Raw genomic sequence first — 18405 nt, forward strand, 5'->3', positions numbered from 1 at the left:
GTTTTGTTTTTCAGGCAGAATATTTGGCAACCCTGTATCGGCTCCAGTCTAGTAAGGGTAGCTGCAGCCTGGAGCAATGGGCGTGCCGAAAGGTGGGGGGCGTATGTGTATTTGATTTCATTAGACAATGTCGTGAATAGGATTTTAGTGCAGATTAATATCTCTGAGAGCTGGTTATGTAGTCTTAGGCTGATGATACACTGGGCAACTTTTTGAGCAATGTTGCAGGGCAACTTTGGCTAATGTTGCCATTAAAGGGCAATCAGGTGAGACCAGGCCTGACGGCTGATCTAAAGTATTCATATAGAAATTTGTTACCCTTTCTTAATGAGAAAGTGTCCAAGAAACATCGCTCAAAAAAAGTTGCCCGGCAAAATTGCTCAGTAAGTTGCCCCGTGTATCATCAGCCTTAATGGAGCGCGTTTCAGTTATTATAATATTCATTCCGTTGTTTGTCAACAGAAACATTAAAACATAATAATAAAAACAGTTTTATTGCGAATTTGGCTACGTAAGCACAGGGAGGCAAGAAAATACGACGCACTTACGTCATGAATATGCTAATTAACGTATGACGTTGGGCGGGGTTTAGCTACTTTCCATTGAAAGAAGTTGGCAGCTCTGGCTGCAGCGAGCCCTACTTGCGTGTGTCTAGCTCCAGCAGAAGTGAGTGCGCGGAGAGGCGAGAACAGCGCAGAGCCCACTCAGGAAATGCTTTAGGAAACACATCTGAGTACGCCCTGCCACGGTTTAGAAAACTGATTTAAGACAATGTCGAAGTATCTTGTTGTCCAGTTTGGTGTGTTTTACGCCTTACTGTTTCCAGGAGCCGTTGGTTTTGGTGAGTAACGTTATCAGTTTGCTAAAGCCTCTCATGCTAACGGTAGCACATCGTTGTATTATATTGTCGTATCTTTTTAACGTTATCTGTCACATTGTGAGCGTCTATAAGATATGCAGCATGCGTTCACGTAATATTAAAATAAATGACAGTTCTTTACAGTAAGGTATAATCGATATACTATAAAATCGCTGCGTTTGTATTGTTTAATGCGTGGATCCTAGCGGCACGATCCTGGAAATCCTGGAGATATAAGCACGTTTTACTTACAATTATGATTTCACTGGCGGAAAATGACTCAAATCTTAAAGTTATATCTGTGGAGAATATGCTAGTATAGGCTATTTTATCGTCTGATCTGTTTTTGAGTTCGATCTATAATAATAATAATAATATTAATAATAATAATAATAAACCTTAGCCTATTAAATCCCCTGAGATTCAAACTATGTTCACATTTGGTTGTTTAAAAACACTTATTTGGAGATCTTATGCTATAGTAGCGAGCCTGTGATTTTTTTATTTATTTATTTATTTTTTTTATATAACGTTAGACGTAACGTTAGGCCTGTGTGCTAACATGGGCTAAAGGGTTCCCTTCATTTTGTTGTTGTTTTCAGTATAACGCTTGAGCTAATAGCCTAGATCCGAGGAAATTATTTGTAATACAACAAAATGTCCCTTCTCTACTTTTGCGTCTAAAATCAAAAACAAAGACTGCATTATTTACTGTTTCAAGGCACTTTTTGTTAACAGTTAAAGGGAACGCTTTACATCACAAACAACAAGGGCTTATATTGCCAGAATTACACTGAAAATATCTACCACAAATTACTGTACGACAGTGTTTTTGGTTGGCCTGTCCTTGGTTTTACTCTACCATGCTAAAAACCATCAATAAACAGAGTAATCATTCAAAACTAGTGAATGTGAAAATAACTTAATTAGCACCATAAAGTCTTTATAAAAGTAAGTACTTATATTTCTGCTTAAAGGTTCACATATAATGTGCACAAGAAATAAAACCGGCTAAAATAATAAAAACAAGACAATAAAGGCTGAATGAGAGAATTATGTTGACTGAGAATTAGTTTGAGCCAAATCATTAATTAAACATTATTTCATAATCTTACCTGTATTTCATCCTACGACTTCTACTAAAAATAAATAACTAAAAAAAAAAAAGATTCATCCTAGCAAGTCAGAGTCAGTCTGTGGTCAGTACAGTTATCCGGATGAGCAGTCTGACATGAAGCTTTGTCATGGATGGCAGTGAATATTAGCAAAAATCTGTCAGCTGAAAGCCATGACTGACCCGTCAAAACCAGAGAGCTGTGAGATAAGTGAATATATGTGCTTCTGTAGGAAAAATGTATTTAATTGCCAAATTACTGGAGAAGAACCGTTAATCTTAAGGAGCGGTCCATCAGTCAAAAAGGTTATTACCATGGGAGCGCAAACTACGGCAGGAAAGGTCAGTGAAGACCGTCTGCATCATGAAACACTGGGAGGGATGTTACTGAGACGGTGAGGTCATCAGCTCAGGCTGGACGCACAGACAGATGTGCAGTTCTGTGAGAAAACACTTCAATACACTTAATTTACTCTGTGTTGTCATATATTGTTATTATTATTTATATAATTTGCATTGCATCATCAGTAGTGGATTCAGTGTTGATTATCACGTTACTATGTACAGTAATGCATATTATTTATGCTTTTATTTTTTTTTTTTTATATATGTTATACAAGTTTTTTTTTTTTTTGGGAATAAATAATCAAAGACGGGTTGTATTTTATGTCATTAACTTTATGCTTAACATATCTGTACACCTTTTAGGCTAGATTCAAATATGCATTCGATAAAAACCTTAGAATTTCTGTGTCTGAATATAGAATGATCTGTTAGATATTATATAACTTAACAATGACATTTTACCTGCAGGATCTAATTCTTGTTCACATGGTTGTGTTTTTTTTTTCTTCTTCTGTGTTTGCGCGTTAAACCTACTCTCATTTCTCTTTCGCACTTTCACTTCCTTCCTGTTGTTCTTTTCATTCCTTCATGTCTTTCTCTTACGTTTTCTTACTCTGTTATTGTTGTGTTCAGCCAGCAATACATTAAAAATGTTCTGGTCAAGTTTTGAGTTTTTATTTTAAAGTACAGTATAGGTTCTAGAACATGGTATGTAGCCTTTGGTTTTATTTTCACACATGTATTACAGTTAAACCACAGTTAGGTCTGATCTGAGTGGGTGTGAAAATGTCACTGAAATGTCACACGTGGTTACAGCTGCAAATCAGTGTGGCCTTAACCCTTGTTTGACAGTGTACATGGAGGTGTTACTCTGTCACTCTCGGGTTGGAATCTTAATGGTGATTGAGAAAAACAAACATCAAACAAAGCAACAACCTCCGGTGGATTATTGCTATTATACAATCTCTGCACCCCTGACAGGCATGACAGAGCCCTGATCAAAAGAAATCAATGTAGAGTTGCAACATAAGATGGGTCAAATGAGCAAAGTTGGCATGTGATAGGGCAAGGCGATATGGCCTAAAATCAAAACCTTGATTAATTGAACACTTTACCTTGAATACGATTATTGAACGATTATTTTATTCATTTATTTATTTTGTTTTGCCCTCATAGTTCATTATTTTTTTTTTTTTTTTTTACTGTAAATATACTCAACTATTAAAAGGTGGGTTTTTTTTTTTCTAATGACAGTGCATTTCTTAAAATTGTGATTTTAAAGTAATTGAAGGAAACAAACTATTTGTGGTTATTTGTTGAATATTTTGAACAATTAAAATTGGAGCTTGCTTAAAATGAAGATGTCTTGTGAAAAAAAAAAAAAAAAAGTCACATTTCAGTGTTATTGTAAAAAGCAAGTTTCCTTGCAGACAAAATAGCCTGCAACAAAAAAGCTTGCACCAAATATACATTCCTATATGGAATATACAAGTACTAGAATGGGACTCAGTATCGGCAGATACCTAATATTCAATGATTCGAATTGTATCGGCAGCACAAAAAAAAAACCCTGATCAGGACATCCCTAATAAAAATAATACATTTATTTTTTAAAAAACAGCAATTAAGAGCTGTCTTTAATTACTCCGTAAAGACCAGTGTCCTCCAACCCTGCTCCTGAAGAGCTAAATTCCTGCAGACTTAAAGGGTTAGTTCACCCAAAAATGAAAATTAGCCCATAAATTACTGACCCTCAAGTCATCCAAGGTGTATATGACTTTCTTCTTTCAGACGAATCCAGTCTGAGTTATATTAAAAATGGTCTTTGATCTATCAAACTGTTTCATGGCACTCAGCGGGTGTTGTAATGCATCAGTCCAAAAGAAGTTAAATAAAAAGCTCCCATCCTTAATAAAAAGTGTCTCACACAGCTCTGGGGTGTGAACAAAGTCCCCCTGTAGTGAATTGATGCATTTTTGTAAGAAAAATATCCATATTAAAACATAATAATCACTTTAATGTGGTTTGCGCCAGCAGTTGTACACAGAAGCAGCTCCGGGAGGATGACATATGAGGTCAGGGCTGCACATGCATCAGTGAGTCTCGTGAAAACCAACGAAAAAGCACCAAAGTTTCTATACTTTAGCAAAGGAAAACCAGTCTCCTCTTGGCTTATATCGAAATCCTCCGACATTCTTCTTTACAAATCCTCATTTTGTACTTCTGCTTAGTGACCGTTGTTTTGTTTTGATCTCTCCGCTGCATTCGTCTCTTCAGTCAACCACATACGTCATCCTCCTGGAACTGCTTCTGTGTACAACAGTGAGCGCAAGCTAGATTTAAATTGATTATTACATTTTAAATATGGATATTTTTCTTACAAAAACACATTGATTTGCTACAGGAGTACTTTGTTCACCCCCACGGAGCCGTGTTAGACACTTTCTTTTATTATTAAGGATGGGCAATTTTTATTTAACTTCTTTTGGACTGATGCATTGCAACACCCGCTGAGTGCCATGAAACAGCTTGATAGATCAAAGACAATTTTTAATATAACTCCGACTGTATTTTTTTGAAAGAAGAAAGTCATATACACCTAGGATGATTTGAGGGTCAGTTATTTATGGGATATTTTTCATTTTTGGGTAAACTATCCCTTTAAGTTCGAACCCTGCTTCAACACACCTGCCTGTAATTAAGTCAGTCCCTCTAGGATTTTGCAATTCTGCGATCGCTAAATTTATCGCAAAATCAAGCAAACTCCGCAATTTTCACAAAAGTTCGCAAATTGTCATAATTGCCGCAGATTTTGGGCTTAGACGTGTCCTGTGACGTCATCGCAATGCGCATTCAGTCAAAGAAAGGTTGTTTCTTATTCTTAGTTCCAAAAATGGAATGAACAGCCTTGCGTTCTCATCATGAATGATTTACAAGAGCTATGTTGGATAAACAAACCAAAAGTGAAACGAACCCACGCTACTCGTTTGGGCTACACAGCACAAACCGTTTATCTGCTCGAACCAGAGATGCGGGCTGATTTCGATCATGCAACACTGTTATACACGGTGCTGGGAGATACAGTGAAGAAAGCAGTCGGATTCACCACAGAATCAATAACATCTCTGTGAAATCTTGTGAGAAGCATTCACATTCAGTGCAGAATTCTGTTAAAGCTGATATCAGAACAAACGCCACTGATGTGGAAACCACATAACACATATCAAGTTTGGTCAGAATTTGCTAAAGCATTGAGGAGATATAGCCTCTATTTTTGCCTACTTTTCAACTTTTTCAAACTCATTAACGCTTTACAAAAATGGTTTGGTATATCAGAAATCTTTTGATAACTTTTGCCAAAATACTCTGAAGATGATCTGGGCCAGTGTTGGTGAAAATTGGATAAACTGTCTAGGACGAGTTCGAAAAGGTAGATTTTTCAGAAAATTCAAAATTGTGAAAATCTTGACCTGTAGAAATGTACATTTTGGTGTGCATTCGACTCGGGATGAGCCAAGGAATCAAACGGGATATATATATATATATTACACACACACACATATATAGACCTTATGGTTCAAAAGATATTAGAAAAACATGAGTGCAAATTTGGCCTGTTGGTGGTGCTAAAGAGTTTGAGTCAGACTCCAAATTTGCTTTGGTTAATATTGAGACTTCATAACTTCCCCCAGGCGTTTCTATGGGCTGCCATAAACTTCCAGAGTGGAAGAAGAAGAAAACGGATACAATAGGTGTCTAAGCACCTTGAGTGATTTGCCTCTAATAATAATAAAAAAGCATTTTATGTCAAATAATATTAAAACAGAAAATGGTCATCTGACCTAGGCTCCAAAAATACAAAAGATTAATAGAAGACACCTGTGTGAGAAAGTCTTTTATTACATTTTTGGAGCCTAGGTGTGCTGATTGTTTCTGGTTTCAATTTTCAGTATTTTTTATTTTGTATTTTATTTTATTTTTTTTATTTTTTTTTTTTTTTTTTTCAGTGTGCAAGCTTTTGTTTTAAATTGTATAGGTACCAAGGTAGCAATGTACAGGTGCTGGTCATATAATTAGAATATCATCAAAAAGTTGATTTATTTCACTAATTCCATTCATAAAATGAAACTTGTATATTATATTCATTCATTACACACAGACTGATATATTTCAAATGTTTATTTCTTTTAATTTTGATGATTATAACTGACAACTAAGGAAAATCCCAAATTGCTGCTAATTACATGCTTCAGATGAAAAGCCACATTTCAGGACAATGATCGAATCGAACATTTGGATGTTCTGACCGATGTACTGTAAATTTTTTTTTTTTTTTTTTTTTTTTTTTTTTTTTTTTTTTTTTTTGCAATTAAGTAGCTAATTAAATTTTTATCAACTAAGCCTCTTCTGATTGACTAACATAGTCGACTATTAAGTGGCAAACCTAATATTTAGATCATAAGTCGTGTGTGTCCAAAATTCAGTGATTGTGTTTGAGCAAACTTCAGAATATAGTCCAAGATTGTGACATCTCTGAAGATGACATCCGTTTTAAAAACAACTCAGCATTTCAGTAGCCATTGAGCAATACTGGAAGGATTTTCTTTTCTCATGAGCTTTGAGTTTATATAATAGATTAAATAGACAAATTAAAGTGAATCTGAACCGAACTTTTTTTTTTTTTTTTTCTACAGTTCCTCCTCCAACAAACGTCAGTGTTGTTTGTCACAATTTTGTGAATATCCTCTACTGGAACTACAGTAAACCAACTGAACAGATGAAATTTGGCATAAAGGTTGAAGCTTATGAAAGGTATGTGTGTGTCAAGCAGCTAATCAAGAAAAAAAAAAATTAGAAAATGTGATATTGCTTAATCTTTCTGTCCCATTTATCTCTAGTCCTTCCAAAACAGTGGACACCTCTCAGACATACCTTGATATCAGCAGCTACAGCAGAAATGCAGATGACGATTACTTAGTGTTCGTTACGGCACAAGATGGGCAAGAGAAATCAGAAAACGTCTCCATTAGATTCACCTACAGCAAAGACTATTTTGATAAGAACAAACATAAATATAAATGTAAGTTTTCTGAGTATAACTCAATCATATGGATACAGTATTACTGTTTATTACAGTGTTTGCAAGGCACCGTTGTTGATGAAACACTATTGATATTTCTCAGACATTTTAAGACTCATTCTGTAAGTATAAAACATCTGCAGTTCATTCAGCCCAAAGGTTTCTTAGAGTTCGTAAATCTTCCATTAAAACAGTGTTTAGCAGGCAGTGATGGCATCATTAAAGGGATAGCTCACCCAAAAATGAAAATTCTGTCATTAATTACTCCCCCTAAGACCTTTGTTCATCTTCAGAATACAAATTAAGATATTTTTGATGGAATCTGAGAGCTCTCTGACCCTTTTATATTTGCTTAATTGGTTCTTTCTCTACTTCATCTAGGCCTATTTAATAATTTGTTCGATCTTATAGGGCAGCATTTAATTTACCCAGAACCAAAGCCTAAAAGAAAATAGCTTCACTAAAGCTTTAACTGTCATTCTGCTGCCTTTACGCCCTGCTACTGTTTCCTTCAGGAAATACAAATCTATTTGGATATTTCAATTTTAGTGTTGGAATTCATTTGCTTTAGTCTATTACCAGATGACTTTTCTATTTCAGTTTTTTATTGTTATGTTGACTTTCTTAATGCAGTATCGGCTTTTGCATTTTACAGGCTCTATGGACTTTCCAGCTGTGAATACATCTGTCCACAAAGATGTGATTGAAGTGTTCTTTCAGCACCCTTTCATGCTTCATAAGCAAGACCTACTGAATGATGAATTTACGTACACAATCACACATGATGAGGTTGGAAAAGCAGTCGCACAGACTCCTCCATGTCCTTATTCAAATGTTAGTCATGTTAGAATGTTGAATTTTTATAATCACTCTGTTCTTTTCTCCTTCCACAGCAAATGATTTCATACTCATGTTTTGAGGATGAGGAGCTGTGCACTGCAGAAATCCACTTTAACCAAAGCATTGCTGTACAGTGTGTGGAGCTGACGCTTGAAGGGATGATTGCTGGTATTCCTTCACATACCTACAGAAATGTGTGTGTCCCTCAGCAGATGCCGCCTGAGACCGGTAAAACCATTATCATCATTAATTGTGTTAATTTTTGGTAAAGCAGTGCAACTTTCTTATCATGCTATGAAGTGCAGGCACTGACATCATCGCCATCCCCTCACTGACTATTCGCCATACACTCAATGTCATATAGTCCACTATATGAGAAAGAGGTGCAAAACATCATATGATGATGATGTTGTTATTGATTTCTGGGAATGTAACAACATCATATTCTACTCTGGCAAATTTTAAAATCAGATCTGGGTTAGGCTTTGTTCACCTAAATGTACAACGTTTACTTCCTAAAATGGATATGGTGCGTATATGGATAAAGAATACTGATGCTGATGTTAATCTCTGAAACCTGGCTTAAAAGTTCAATTACAGACAATACCATTAATATTGAAGGATATAATGTTTTTAGAATCGATTGGCTAAAAAGAGGGGATGGGTAAGCTATTTCTATTAAAAATAGGTATGCGACAAATCTTTTGATATCTAAATCAATATCTAACAATTTGAATTACTGGCAGTCGAAGTAGTATTTTCAAAGACTTTAGCTCTTACTGTTGTGGGTTGTTATAGACCGCCGTCAGCAACAAATTAATGTCTTTTATCTTTAATAGATTCTCTATCTAAGTTGAATTTTACGGAAATAGTATTAAGTGGAGCTCTTAATTGGAACTGGTTACAGCCTTTGCCTGCTGAAGTCACTCTTTTGTGATAATTTAAATATTCAGCAATTAGTACATAATTCAACCAGGATAAACTTAAAAAAGCCAGATAAATCATCACTTCTCAAATTAATTTTTACTAATGCATGTTATAGATATTCAGCAGCATCCGTTTATGCACTTAATATTAGTGATCATTGTGCTGTTGCAATAGTTAGAAATGCAAAATTAAAGCCAAAAAAGACCAAACCTTGGATAATTATAAGTTATTTGTGTTAGATGTGTGTTCAATTTATGCATTGTTTGTAGTTGGCTAACAGGAGTCAGAAAAGGGCAGACGCAGTAGTAAAGTTGAAAGTTTTACTGTTTTGTTCTTTCCTCTTCTTTCTCTTTTTTGTAAAACTGAAATATACAAAGATTACAAATGTCTTGTTACAAAATATTCTCAAAATAAACACAAATGAATTTCCGCTGTTTACAAATATTCTCTGAGCACATATTAAAAGGCTACAATCAGTTCTTCTTAGTGTAATTATAAACAAATTGCCATCACTGTTGAATAGTTTTTTTTTTTTTTTTTTTAACTCAAACTAATGAATTACAAATATTTATATACACATTCATGCAAACACTGCAAAAAAGATAACAAACTTACAGGCAAAGCCTTTCTGAGGCACAAAACGTAAAGAAAACAGAGAGATGACTTGTTGGCCCACCACACAGAAAGAAAACTAGAATACAGTGGCTATTTCCTGGTTAACCTCTAACCCAAGAGTCACATGACCTAAACCAACCACTAAGAAAATGGTTTAAAATAATCAATTTCTTTGTTATAACATTAAACTGCCACAAGATGGTGCTAGTAAATAAAAAACAAATGTATGTCATGACAATAAGGACTCATTAATAAACATGCGCCTTTCAAAAAAATAACTTGTAAAGGGTTGAGATAACCCCTTGTTCTCTCCTACATTATCTAATTTGCTTCATGAGCATGATGTCGCTTGGGCTGGAGCAAGACATTCAGATCTTCAATCCGATTGGCTTTGTTTTAGACAATTATGTAACAGATGTACAATGATGACAAGGAAAGCCAAAGCTGCATCCTTTTTTAAATGAAACCACTCATAATCTAAACAAATCTAAGAAATTCTTGAAACATATTGACTCTATTTCAGTTCCAAAAAAGCCTGTCGGACTTCCTTTGTACATAATGGACAATACCATATAAATCTTGAATAAAGGAGAGGTGCTGAACAATTTTAATAAACATTTAGTTGCTGTAGGATTGTCGTTTAAGGTACCTAAAACTATAGATATGAATATGGAAAACCGAGGAAGGCATTTAACAGCTCTTAATTTCAGTTTTAAACCGCTTTTTACTTGTCAGATAAAAAAAAAATCTCTCAAACCACTAAGTCTGTAAATAAGTCAGCTGGTCCTGACAAATTTGAATCACTTTTTTAAAAATTAGCTGCAGATTACATCGCTGCCCCTTTGAGATATTTATAATCTTTCACTGATTTTAAATAAATTCACAAATATATGGAAGTCTGCCTTTGTTGTCCCATTGTTAAAAGGAGATCCTTCCAATATGAATAACTATAGGCCTATTTCTAAATTTTGTATTTTGTCTAAAGTTTTTGAATCTCTCTTTAGTGAGCAGTTGATTTCATATATTATGGGAAATTATATTTTATCACATAATCAGTCTGGTTTTAGGAAACAACACACAACAACCACAGGGTTATAAACAATATCACTGAGGCGCTTGATATAGGTCATTGTTATGTATCCCTTTTTATCGATCTGTCCAAGGCTTTCGATAACATTGATTTCAGTTTATTAAAAACTAGACTGAAACAAATTGTAATGTCAAATGAGGCAACCTCTTGGTTTGAAAGCTACTTAGTGGGCAGAACACAGTATGTGCAAATGGAAGGCTATTTATCTGCACCATTGCAGATTATGAGGGGTGTTCCTCAGGGGTCTGTTTTAGGGCTTCTTTTCTATTATTTATATTAATAATCTTGATATTAATATTGGTCATTAATTTTCATTTTTTATGCTGATGACACTGTGATTTATTGTAGCGCACCTACATTACACCAAACTGTGTCCGAGGCAAGAAGAAGATTGGTTTCTGCCACATTTATGCCAGTCCTTGTTTATGGAGACATTCTGTATAAATCAGCATCTAACAAACTTTTAGGTTCTCTGGACACTTTGTATCACAGTGCGCTCAGGTTTATATTAAATTGTAATGTTAGTACCCATCATTGTTATTTGTATAATAGAGTTGGTTGGACGTCATTATCAACCCGCAGACGTATTCACTAGTTTACAGCCTCCATATCTTTGTTCCCTCAACCAGCTTAAAGCTCCTGGAGCTTATTCTCCGTGCTCACAGGACTTGTACATTCTTTCTGTTCCATTTGCACTAAACTTGGAAACTAAACTTGGAAAACAAGCTTTTCAGTTTGCAGCGCCCAGTGATTGGAACTTTTTACAACACAACTTGAAGTAGCAGACTTTAGTGTCGATGAACACTTTTAGATTCTTAATTAATGAGCTGTTAAAGGAAGAATTAATTTGTAAATGTTTAAATTGTTTTTAATACAGTGTTTTGTGTTGTTCTTATGGAGTGCTGCATCTTGGCCAGGTCACTTCTGTAAAAGAGATTTTTAATCTCAGAAAGTTTTACCTGGTTAAGTAAAGGACAAATAAAAATAAATAAATAATTGAATTAGGTGCATATTGTCATTTTTGTGCTTCTAGCACCAAACAGCACTACCTTACCCTATAAATATATTCACAATTTATTTAATACTGAAAAAGGACTATTTTATTAATTTGTCCCATCAATGGCAGTTTGGGGGAAATGCTTGAAAATTTGAAAACTTTTTTTATTTTTATTTTTTTCTCAGTTCTGTCTGATTTTGATAGTGGTATGGGAATTCTACACTTCACCTCATCTTAAATAAAGTCATTATTATCTTAAAGTCATTATGAGTGCTAGAGTTGATGCTTCATTGAATTGTTCTTGACTTTTCTGTAGACAAAACGGGAATAATCGCAGCTTTGGTAGGCGGAGGGACCATTGTGCTCTTCATTATCATGGGCTTTGTGTGGCTGCTCTGCAAGAAGTTGTCCCAAATCCCCAAAATTCCTGAATTTTTGGTATGTGTCTTTAGGTTGTTTTTAATTAAATTTTTTCCATTTAAATTCTAGTGTAGGCATTTCTCAGAAAAAAAAAAAAAAAAACTATTAATTCACCCTTATGTTGGTCCAAATGTTTTTAGCACCTGTGACAATATCCCTATTATAGTGATATCCTATGACCTCCACTTTCATTTTATGAACAACCAACAGAATAAAGGCATACATGTTTGAAGCGGTATGAAGATCACTACATTATGACAGAATTTAACATTTTCAGGTGAACTGTTTCTTTAGGAGTTGTTCTTTATTCAGCAGTGTTTTGTATTTGAGATGTGTCTGGTGATCTGCTGTTGATCCCCCGTCAGCAGAACCAAGACTAACCGTTTGCTCCTTTCCATATGCAGCGGAATGTTTTACCTAGCCAGTCTCCTGCAACCCAACCCGAGACAAACACCATCTCTCGAATGACATCTCAGGGACACACACCCCTACTAACAGAGGAGACTTTTAATTATGGTTCTACCCCCAGTTCCCCGACTGAGGAAGACTGCAAAGCAAACACTATCCTTGATGACACCGTAGTGGATCTCCGTGAGGTTTCTGAAGAGGACAAGGATGGTGGAGACTCTGAAGGCTTTGTCAGGTCGTCTGATTATGACAGTCCTAAATTCCTGCAGGAGATGGGTCCGGGGGACTTTACTGAGGGATACGGCCCTCGACCTCCAGTGATTTAGGTCTGAACGTGTGTAAGAGTGACACTGGAAGGTTTTTCCATTTCTTATGGAAAGATGGCTTGTTCACACCAAGTCCTGGTAATCATTTTTTGGTCCATTAACAATTTCACACACTGATCAGTAGGCTTGTGTGCACAGAGACAAAACTACATTAAAATCAATGCTGTGTACAATGCACGATTCAATTGTGGTGAGAGCGATCTAGTTTAGGTGCGATGTGCTGCATTCACAGTGTTAACTACAGCCATGGTGAGTTTCAAAAAACTGTTGAAACGTACAGTCAAGAGGGGGAAAAAGGGGGTAATGTCATGCCAGAAATTTACCAGTACCTTTTTCATGACATTTACAGACATCTTCAGTAATACAGTGTCCTTGTTCCACATGACACATGTACTTACTCTTATAATAACAATGAATTATGCATAATTGCATGCAAGTAACCCCAAACCTAATCATAACCCTAACCATATAGTAAATACATATAGTTAATTAATATTACTATTATATTACTTAATATAATTAATAACAGTACTGAAATGCAGATTTCTGTTTCTGCTGGTGGGTGCTCGAACAACCCATCCCCCCTCCCCACCCAAAGTGCAGTTTCAGTCTCTCTCTCTCTCTCTCCAAACACATTTTCACCACTGTTTCAATGACTAAATAACAACTGGGCTAAATTATCATACACATGCAACAAATTAAAATTTTCAAAAAAAAATTTCTCATTTATCAGTAATTAATTATACTAGGTGTTAGTTTTTTTTTTTTTTTTTTTTTTTTAACTAGAGTATACTCCTTTGGATGGTGAATTTGATGAATTTACTACACAATGTATCTTGTTATTTGGTTATTAAATAATGTATTTGCAGTCTGTGCGTTTCACAGACTGCAAATACATTATTTAATAACCAAATAATACACACATTCTTTCTATGAGGTTTGCGCTTCACTAAATAAAATTATTTAATAAATACCTGTTTACAATAAGCACTTATTCGCATGTACACAGGATAAAGTTTGAGGTGGCACACGTGAGGGAGCGCAGAGCCGTGATCACTATATGTGAGAGCAAGCCCGCTGCAAGCCGAGAGATTCATGCTGGCACCCTCTCATATTACAGTAATGCACTGTTGACATTTGCCATTAACATAACGCCAGAAACTTCCTCAAATGAACTATGAAAATGAGAATAAAGTCGTAAAAGCTGCAATCCATTTCTCATTGATTAAAATGGACGGAGACTATGTTTTTCCGTGGATGCTCGATCATTTCATAGGCGCCTATGCTTAAATGTATAACTACACTGTAACAAGGACACCTTAAAATAAAGTGTAACCACATTTTCTACAATCCTAAATTACAGCTCAATGCAATGCATAATTCCAAATTTAGGTACGCCTAAAAAATTCCTGTAAACGCTAAAAATCAACACCAAAAATGAACATGGTACGTTGGGCAGCATTTTTACAGATTATGCTGCTTTAGAAAGTTATGTGAAACAATTAATTTCTAAAGGAATTGCAAATATGATGCTCTATCAATCAACCAAAAGTTGCAAAAATGAAATTTTTACTGAAGCATACTCTGATATTGGCTTCTGTTAACCAATGAGAATTTCAGAGATTCTGATCCTGAATCCCCATTTGCTACATTTCCACTCGATTTAAAAACTGGCCTGAGTTTTCAGTAATAAAACACATCTTGCACATAACTGTTTATTAAACGCTTTGGAAAGGCCACTCTAGCATTTGAGGAACTAAAACTGCTTGTGTACGTGCATTTGAGCCATGACTTTTCTGTTTTCATAAGGGTATGTTGCAGGTTGTTACTATTATTCTTGAGTTCATGAAAACACGTGTCATAGCATAACGTGAATGATGTGCTAAATTCAGTGCTGCTGTAACTTTAAAATCTGAGAACTTTGCCAAGCTGAATATATAACATGATTATGTCACTATATGCACACTTCTAGGCAATGGTTTATTGTTACATGTGTAAAGTGTTTGCTGTGATAACACCATATGTTTAAGCAATAACAGGCTACAATTAACTGGCGCTTCTCTATAATCTTACAGTTCCCTTGCTGAAAATGTTACACATTGTAGGTAGTATAAATAGAACAGCATTACTCTGAATGCCTTGTGAGCCAACATTTTATGATATATAAAAAAGTAATGTCAAGATGCAAGTTCAAGAAAAATTGTGGTATGACAATGATTTTTATTTTCTTTATGCACTTTTTGTCAAAATGCTTCTATTTCTTTCTAAAATTCTTCTAATCATAGTTTTTTTTGCTTTTTGAAAAATTAAGCAAATTTGCACTTAATCAAAATTGATTGCATTCATGGCCTTGATGACTTTACATGTGTATGTGTCAAGTTTCTTTACTTTGCACTCTTTTCTAATGGAATAGTATTTTTTATTTTTATTTTTTTATTTTTTTTACTTTAACTTGACGACTGTATATCATGTATGTTTGATGTTCATGTGCTTCTACACATTTCAATCACAATAAAGTAACTGGCTGGCTGCTTCAATACTTTAGCTGTTGATGAAATCTCTCCAGCACTGAATGCATATAGTTTGTAGGAGAACTGTGTCCTTAGTCCACTCAACTTGTGGCTGCTTGATTTGTTAATTTAGAAAAAATCTTAACGTCTTCCACAATTTTGGTGTGGAAAAACATGGCAAAACTTAACAGACAAGCTATTATTATATGTACATGAATATGCATTTAGTGTCCTTTTTTATACTCCATATACAAACTATAAATTAATCAATGTAATTAATTGCAAAGGGCACATTGCTTGTTTGATATTCTTCAAAAAAAAAATAATAGAAGTCAACGGTCAGCAATATGTGACTAGTCAAAATAATGAATGAGGTTGAGGTAGTTCCTTGTATTGCATTGTTCTGTACTGAAATTAATGTGATTATCTGTGAGAATGTCATATGTGACTTCCTAAAAATATAATTTTAGCATTATGATGAGAATATTTTTAATATGGTCAAATTTATTTTGGGGGAAAAAAAACTTATTTTTTGACTTTTATTTTGAAAAGGATCTGTTTGGTGGTCTCATAACAGATAGTGTAACTCATAGAGGCTGTGTGCATCATGCTGCTGCTGCAGCCCTGCCGCTCAACAAATCATATAGGAGCTCTATAGGAGTAATGATTTTGCGCCGTACAAACGTTTACCCATCACACAAAAATTTCTGCATATTTACATTTTTTTTATAAAATATTGTTTGTAAGTATTTTAATTATGAGGACTCAAGAAATTTAATCATAAAGCAAATTTATGTCATTATATAAGAGTAATTCCCATGTTATTATACAATTTTGTGCTCTGATAAATCATAAACAAGCATAAACACAAACATAAATATTTTGAACTAGAGACTTATCTCTATTTTAAATGGTAATAAAATATATGCCAGGGTTAAAGCGATATTTTATTAAAACAAGCAAATTAACAGAAATCTCTAACGTGACAGCAAAAACTAGGAAACAAACTGCAAGGCCTAACAATTACAATTAAATGGGGAAATACTACAAGCGTGGCGAAACTGCGGTAAACAAATTCAAACAGAAAGAACTAACAAAATCATGGAGACATATAAAATCGTTCTTGTTTCAAAGTGTAACCCTATGAAAAATTTTGCCGTTTATAACTCACAACGCTGTGACAGTCGCAGTAGCGCCTTTGAACACTAGGATAAAGTCAAGATATCTATCAATTTTAGGCTTACTTACCAGGAATAAGACTAGTGTGTGAAAGAGTTAGAACAAGCATTTGTGTTTGTGTTGTTAGACCGAATTGTTCTTATTACCTCTATAAATATTTGTATGTTTGTATTCATTTATGGAACGCTGTTACAGAATTTGTCTTAGTGACGTTTGATGAAATATTTTATTAAAAGATAACGCTGAAGACTGTTTGAGTAACACTCTGTCAAGTGTTCGCCCAAGTACCAGAAACCTGTAGCTCTATTATAATTATTTAAAAATACATATAACTTTCACGCCTGACACTTTTGTAACTGACTAAAAACTCATATTTAAGCTAAACATACATTTACAATTGTGAAAAATTAAGAGATGTTAAAAGCTGATGACCTCATGATTTCTTAAAGCCAGACATGACAACACTCAGTTACAGTCATACCTGTTTTCCTGGAACAAAACTAAAAGGCGGATGCCTATAGCACTACGACTGAACAAACAACTGCTTTATTAAAGTCGTGTTTAGAGACCCGAACAAAGAAAATAGTGTTTCCTCACCACCTTCAACTTTAAGTGTTTTAAACGTACAGAGACATAGTAAGATTGAGGCCTTGTGTCTCGCTGCATTTTCATAGACAGACCAAAAAAAATGAACACATAGTGTTATTTCAATTAATAATGTGTTAACAAACAATGGTTCTTTGTGTGATTTCATAATAAAAGCATGTAAATTGCAAACAAACTATTATCTTTTATATTAAAACTTTATAAAAATTTGTTTAGTAACACACAGCCGTGTAAGACACGAACCAAAACATCTCATTAATGTGTTATCAGTCCTTTTACACATATTTTGTGTACTATCAATTTTAAGAGCGTACGGTTTATCGTGCATACAGATTATATTTTAAAGTTGTTAAGCTAAATCAATGAGTTTATCAGGATGCTTTATTCTTTCTATAGACTTATACTTTAGATATGTAGAACATATCCGCATTTTTTATGTGTAGGTTAGTCAAAATTGCCCAGTCGTGACTCGTATCCGACATGAAGGATCAATGCATAAAAATGGTGTATATAAACACTAAAATGAACAAAAGACAATAATCAACAATATGCGTTCATACAGATAACTTATTTGAATGTTTCATTAATAACGTTTCATTAATAACGTGACACTGAGTTGTTAGCAAAGAAATGTATACTGACATCACTGCATGATGACTAAAGGAACTGAAGAATCTGTTCTTTGAAGCGGTTCACTGACCCAAACTTCCAAAATTAATCAGACTTTGCATCACTAACATCACTAATCTGTAACATCGCAACAGGGAAGGACCGTATACTTCACAGGAGTCTTTTTATATAGGGTATCTGAGCATGCATATATTTAGATGTCCAACGTTTTAGACCTCTGCCATGTATGAGTATTGTGGGGTATTGCCCCCGGTGGCCATGCCTGAAGGTTTATCAAGTGTATATAACTGCAGACCGGAGATCTCCAAATGGGGGCGGGAACTCCAAAACGGGGTGGGAGCTCCAAAACAGGGCGTGGTCTCCTCGCCTTGACTGACAGCACGCTAAAGAAAGGGAGAATGGCGGTTCAGGTAAGCAGTCGGTCATGCGATATTATAGCAGATAGGCTAAATTTTATTT

The 18405-nt window shown here is 34.8% G+C and overlaps 1 protein-coding gene across 3 annotated transcripts; it reads left to right on the plus strand.

The window, feature by feature from the left end:
* The first annotated feature begins 601 nt into the window (after positions 1-601).
* On the plus strand, positions 602-15560 carry ifngr1lb (interferon gamma receptor 1-like b). Of its 3 annotated transcripts, NM_001361202.1 has the most exon segments (8): positions 732-841; positions 7013-7130; positions 7217-7398; positions 8054-8187; positions 8292-8466; positions 12184-12305; positions 12692-12820; positions 12823-13737. In NM_001361202.1, coding segments are annotated over 8 exon segments (936 nt in total). In that variant the 5' UTR covers positions 732-771; the 3' UTR covers positions 12829-13737.
* The last annotated feature ends 2845 nt before the right edge of the window (positions 15561-18405 follow it).

This window comes from Cyprinus carpio, chromosome B13, assembly GCF_018340385.1.
Source record: "Cyprinus carpio isolate SPL01 chromosome B13, ASM1834038v1, whole genome shotgun sequence".
Taxonomy (NCBI): domain Eukaryota; kingdom Metazoa; phylum Chordata; class Actinopteri; order Cypriniformes; family Cyprinidae; genus Cyprinus; species Cyprinus carpio.

Bases quoted from the DNA above. Each gene is read 5' to 3' on its own strand.
- ifngr1lb (XM_042736046.1), top strand. From the start codon at position 772: ATGTCGAAGTATCTTGTTGTCCAGTTTGGTGTGTTTTACGCCTTACTG. The intron at 7,399-8,053 runs GTAAGTTTTCTG...TGCATTTTACAG, and splicing joins GAACAAACATAAATATAAAT to GCTCTATGGACTTTCCAGCT. The intron at 12,306-12,691 runs GTATGTGTCTTT...TTCCATATGCAG, and splicing joins CCAAAATTCCTGAATTTTTG to CGGAATGTTTTACCTAGCCA.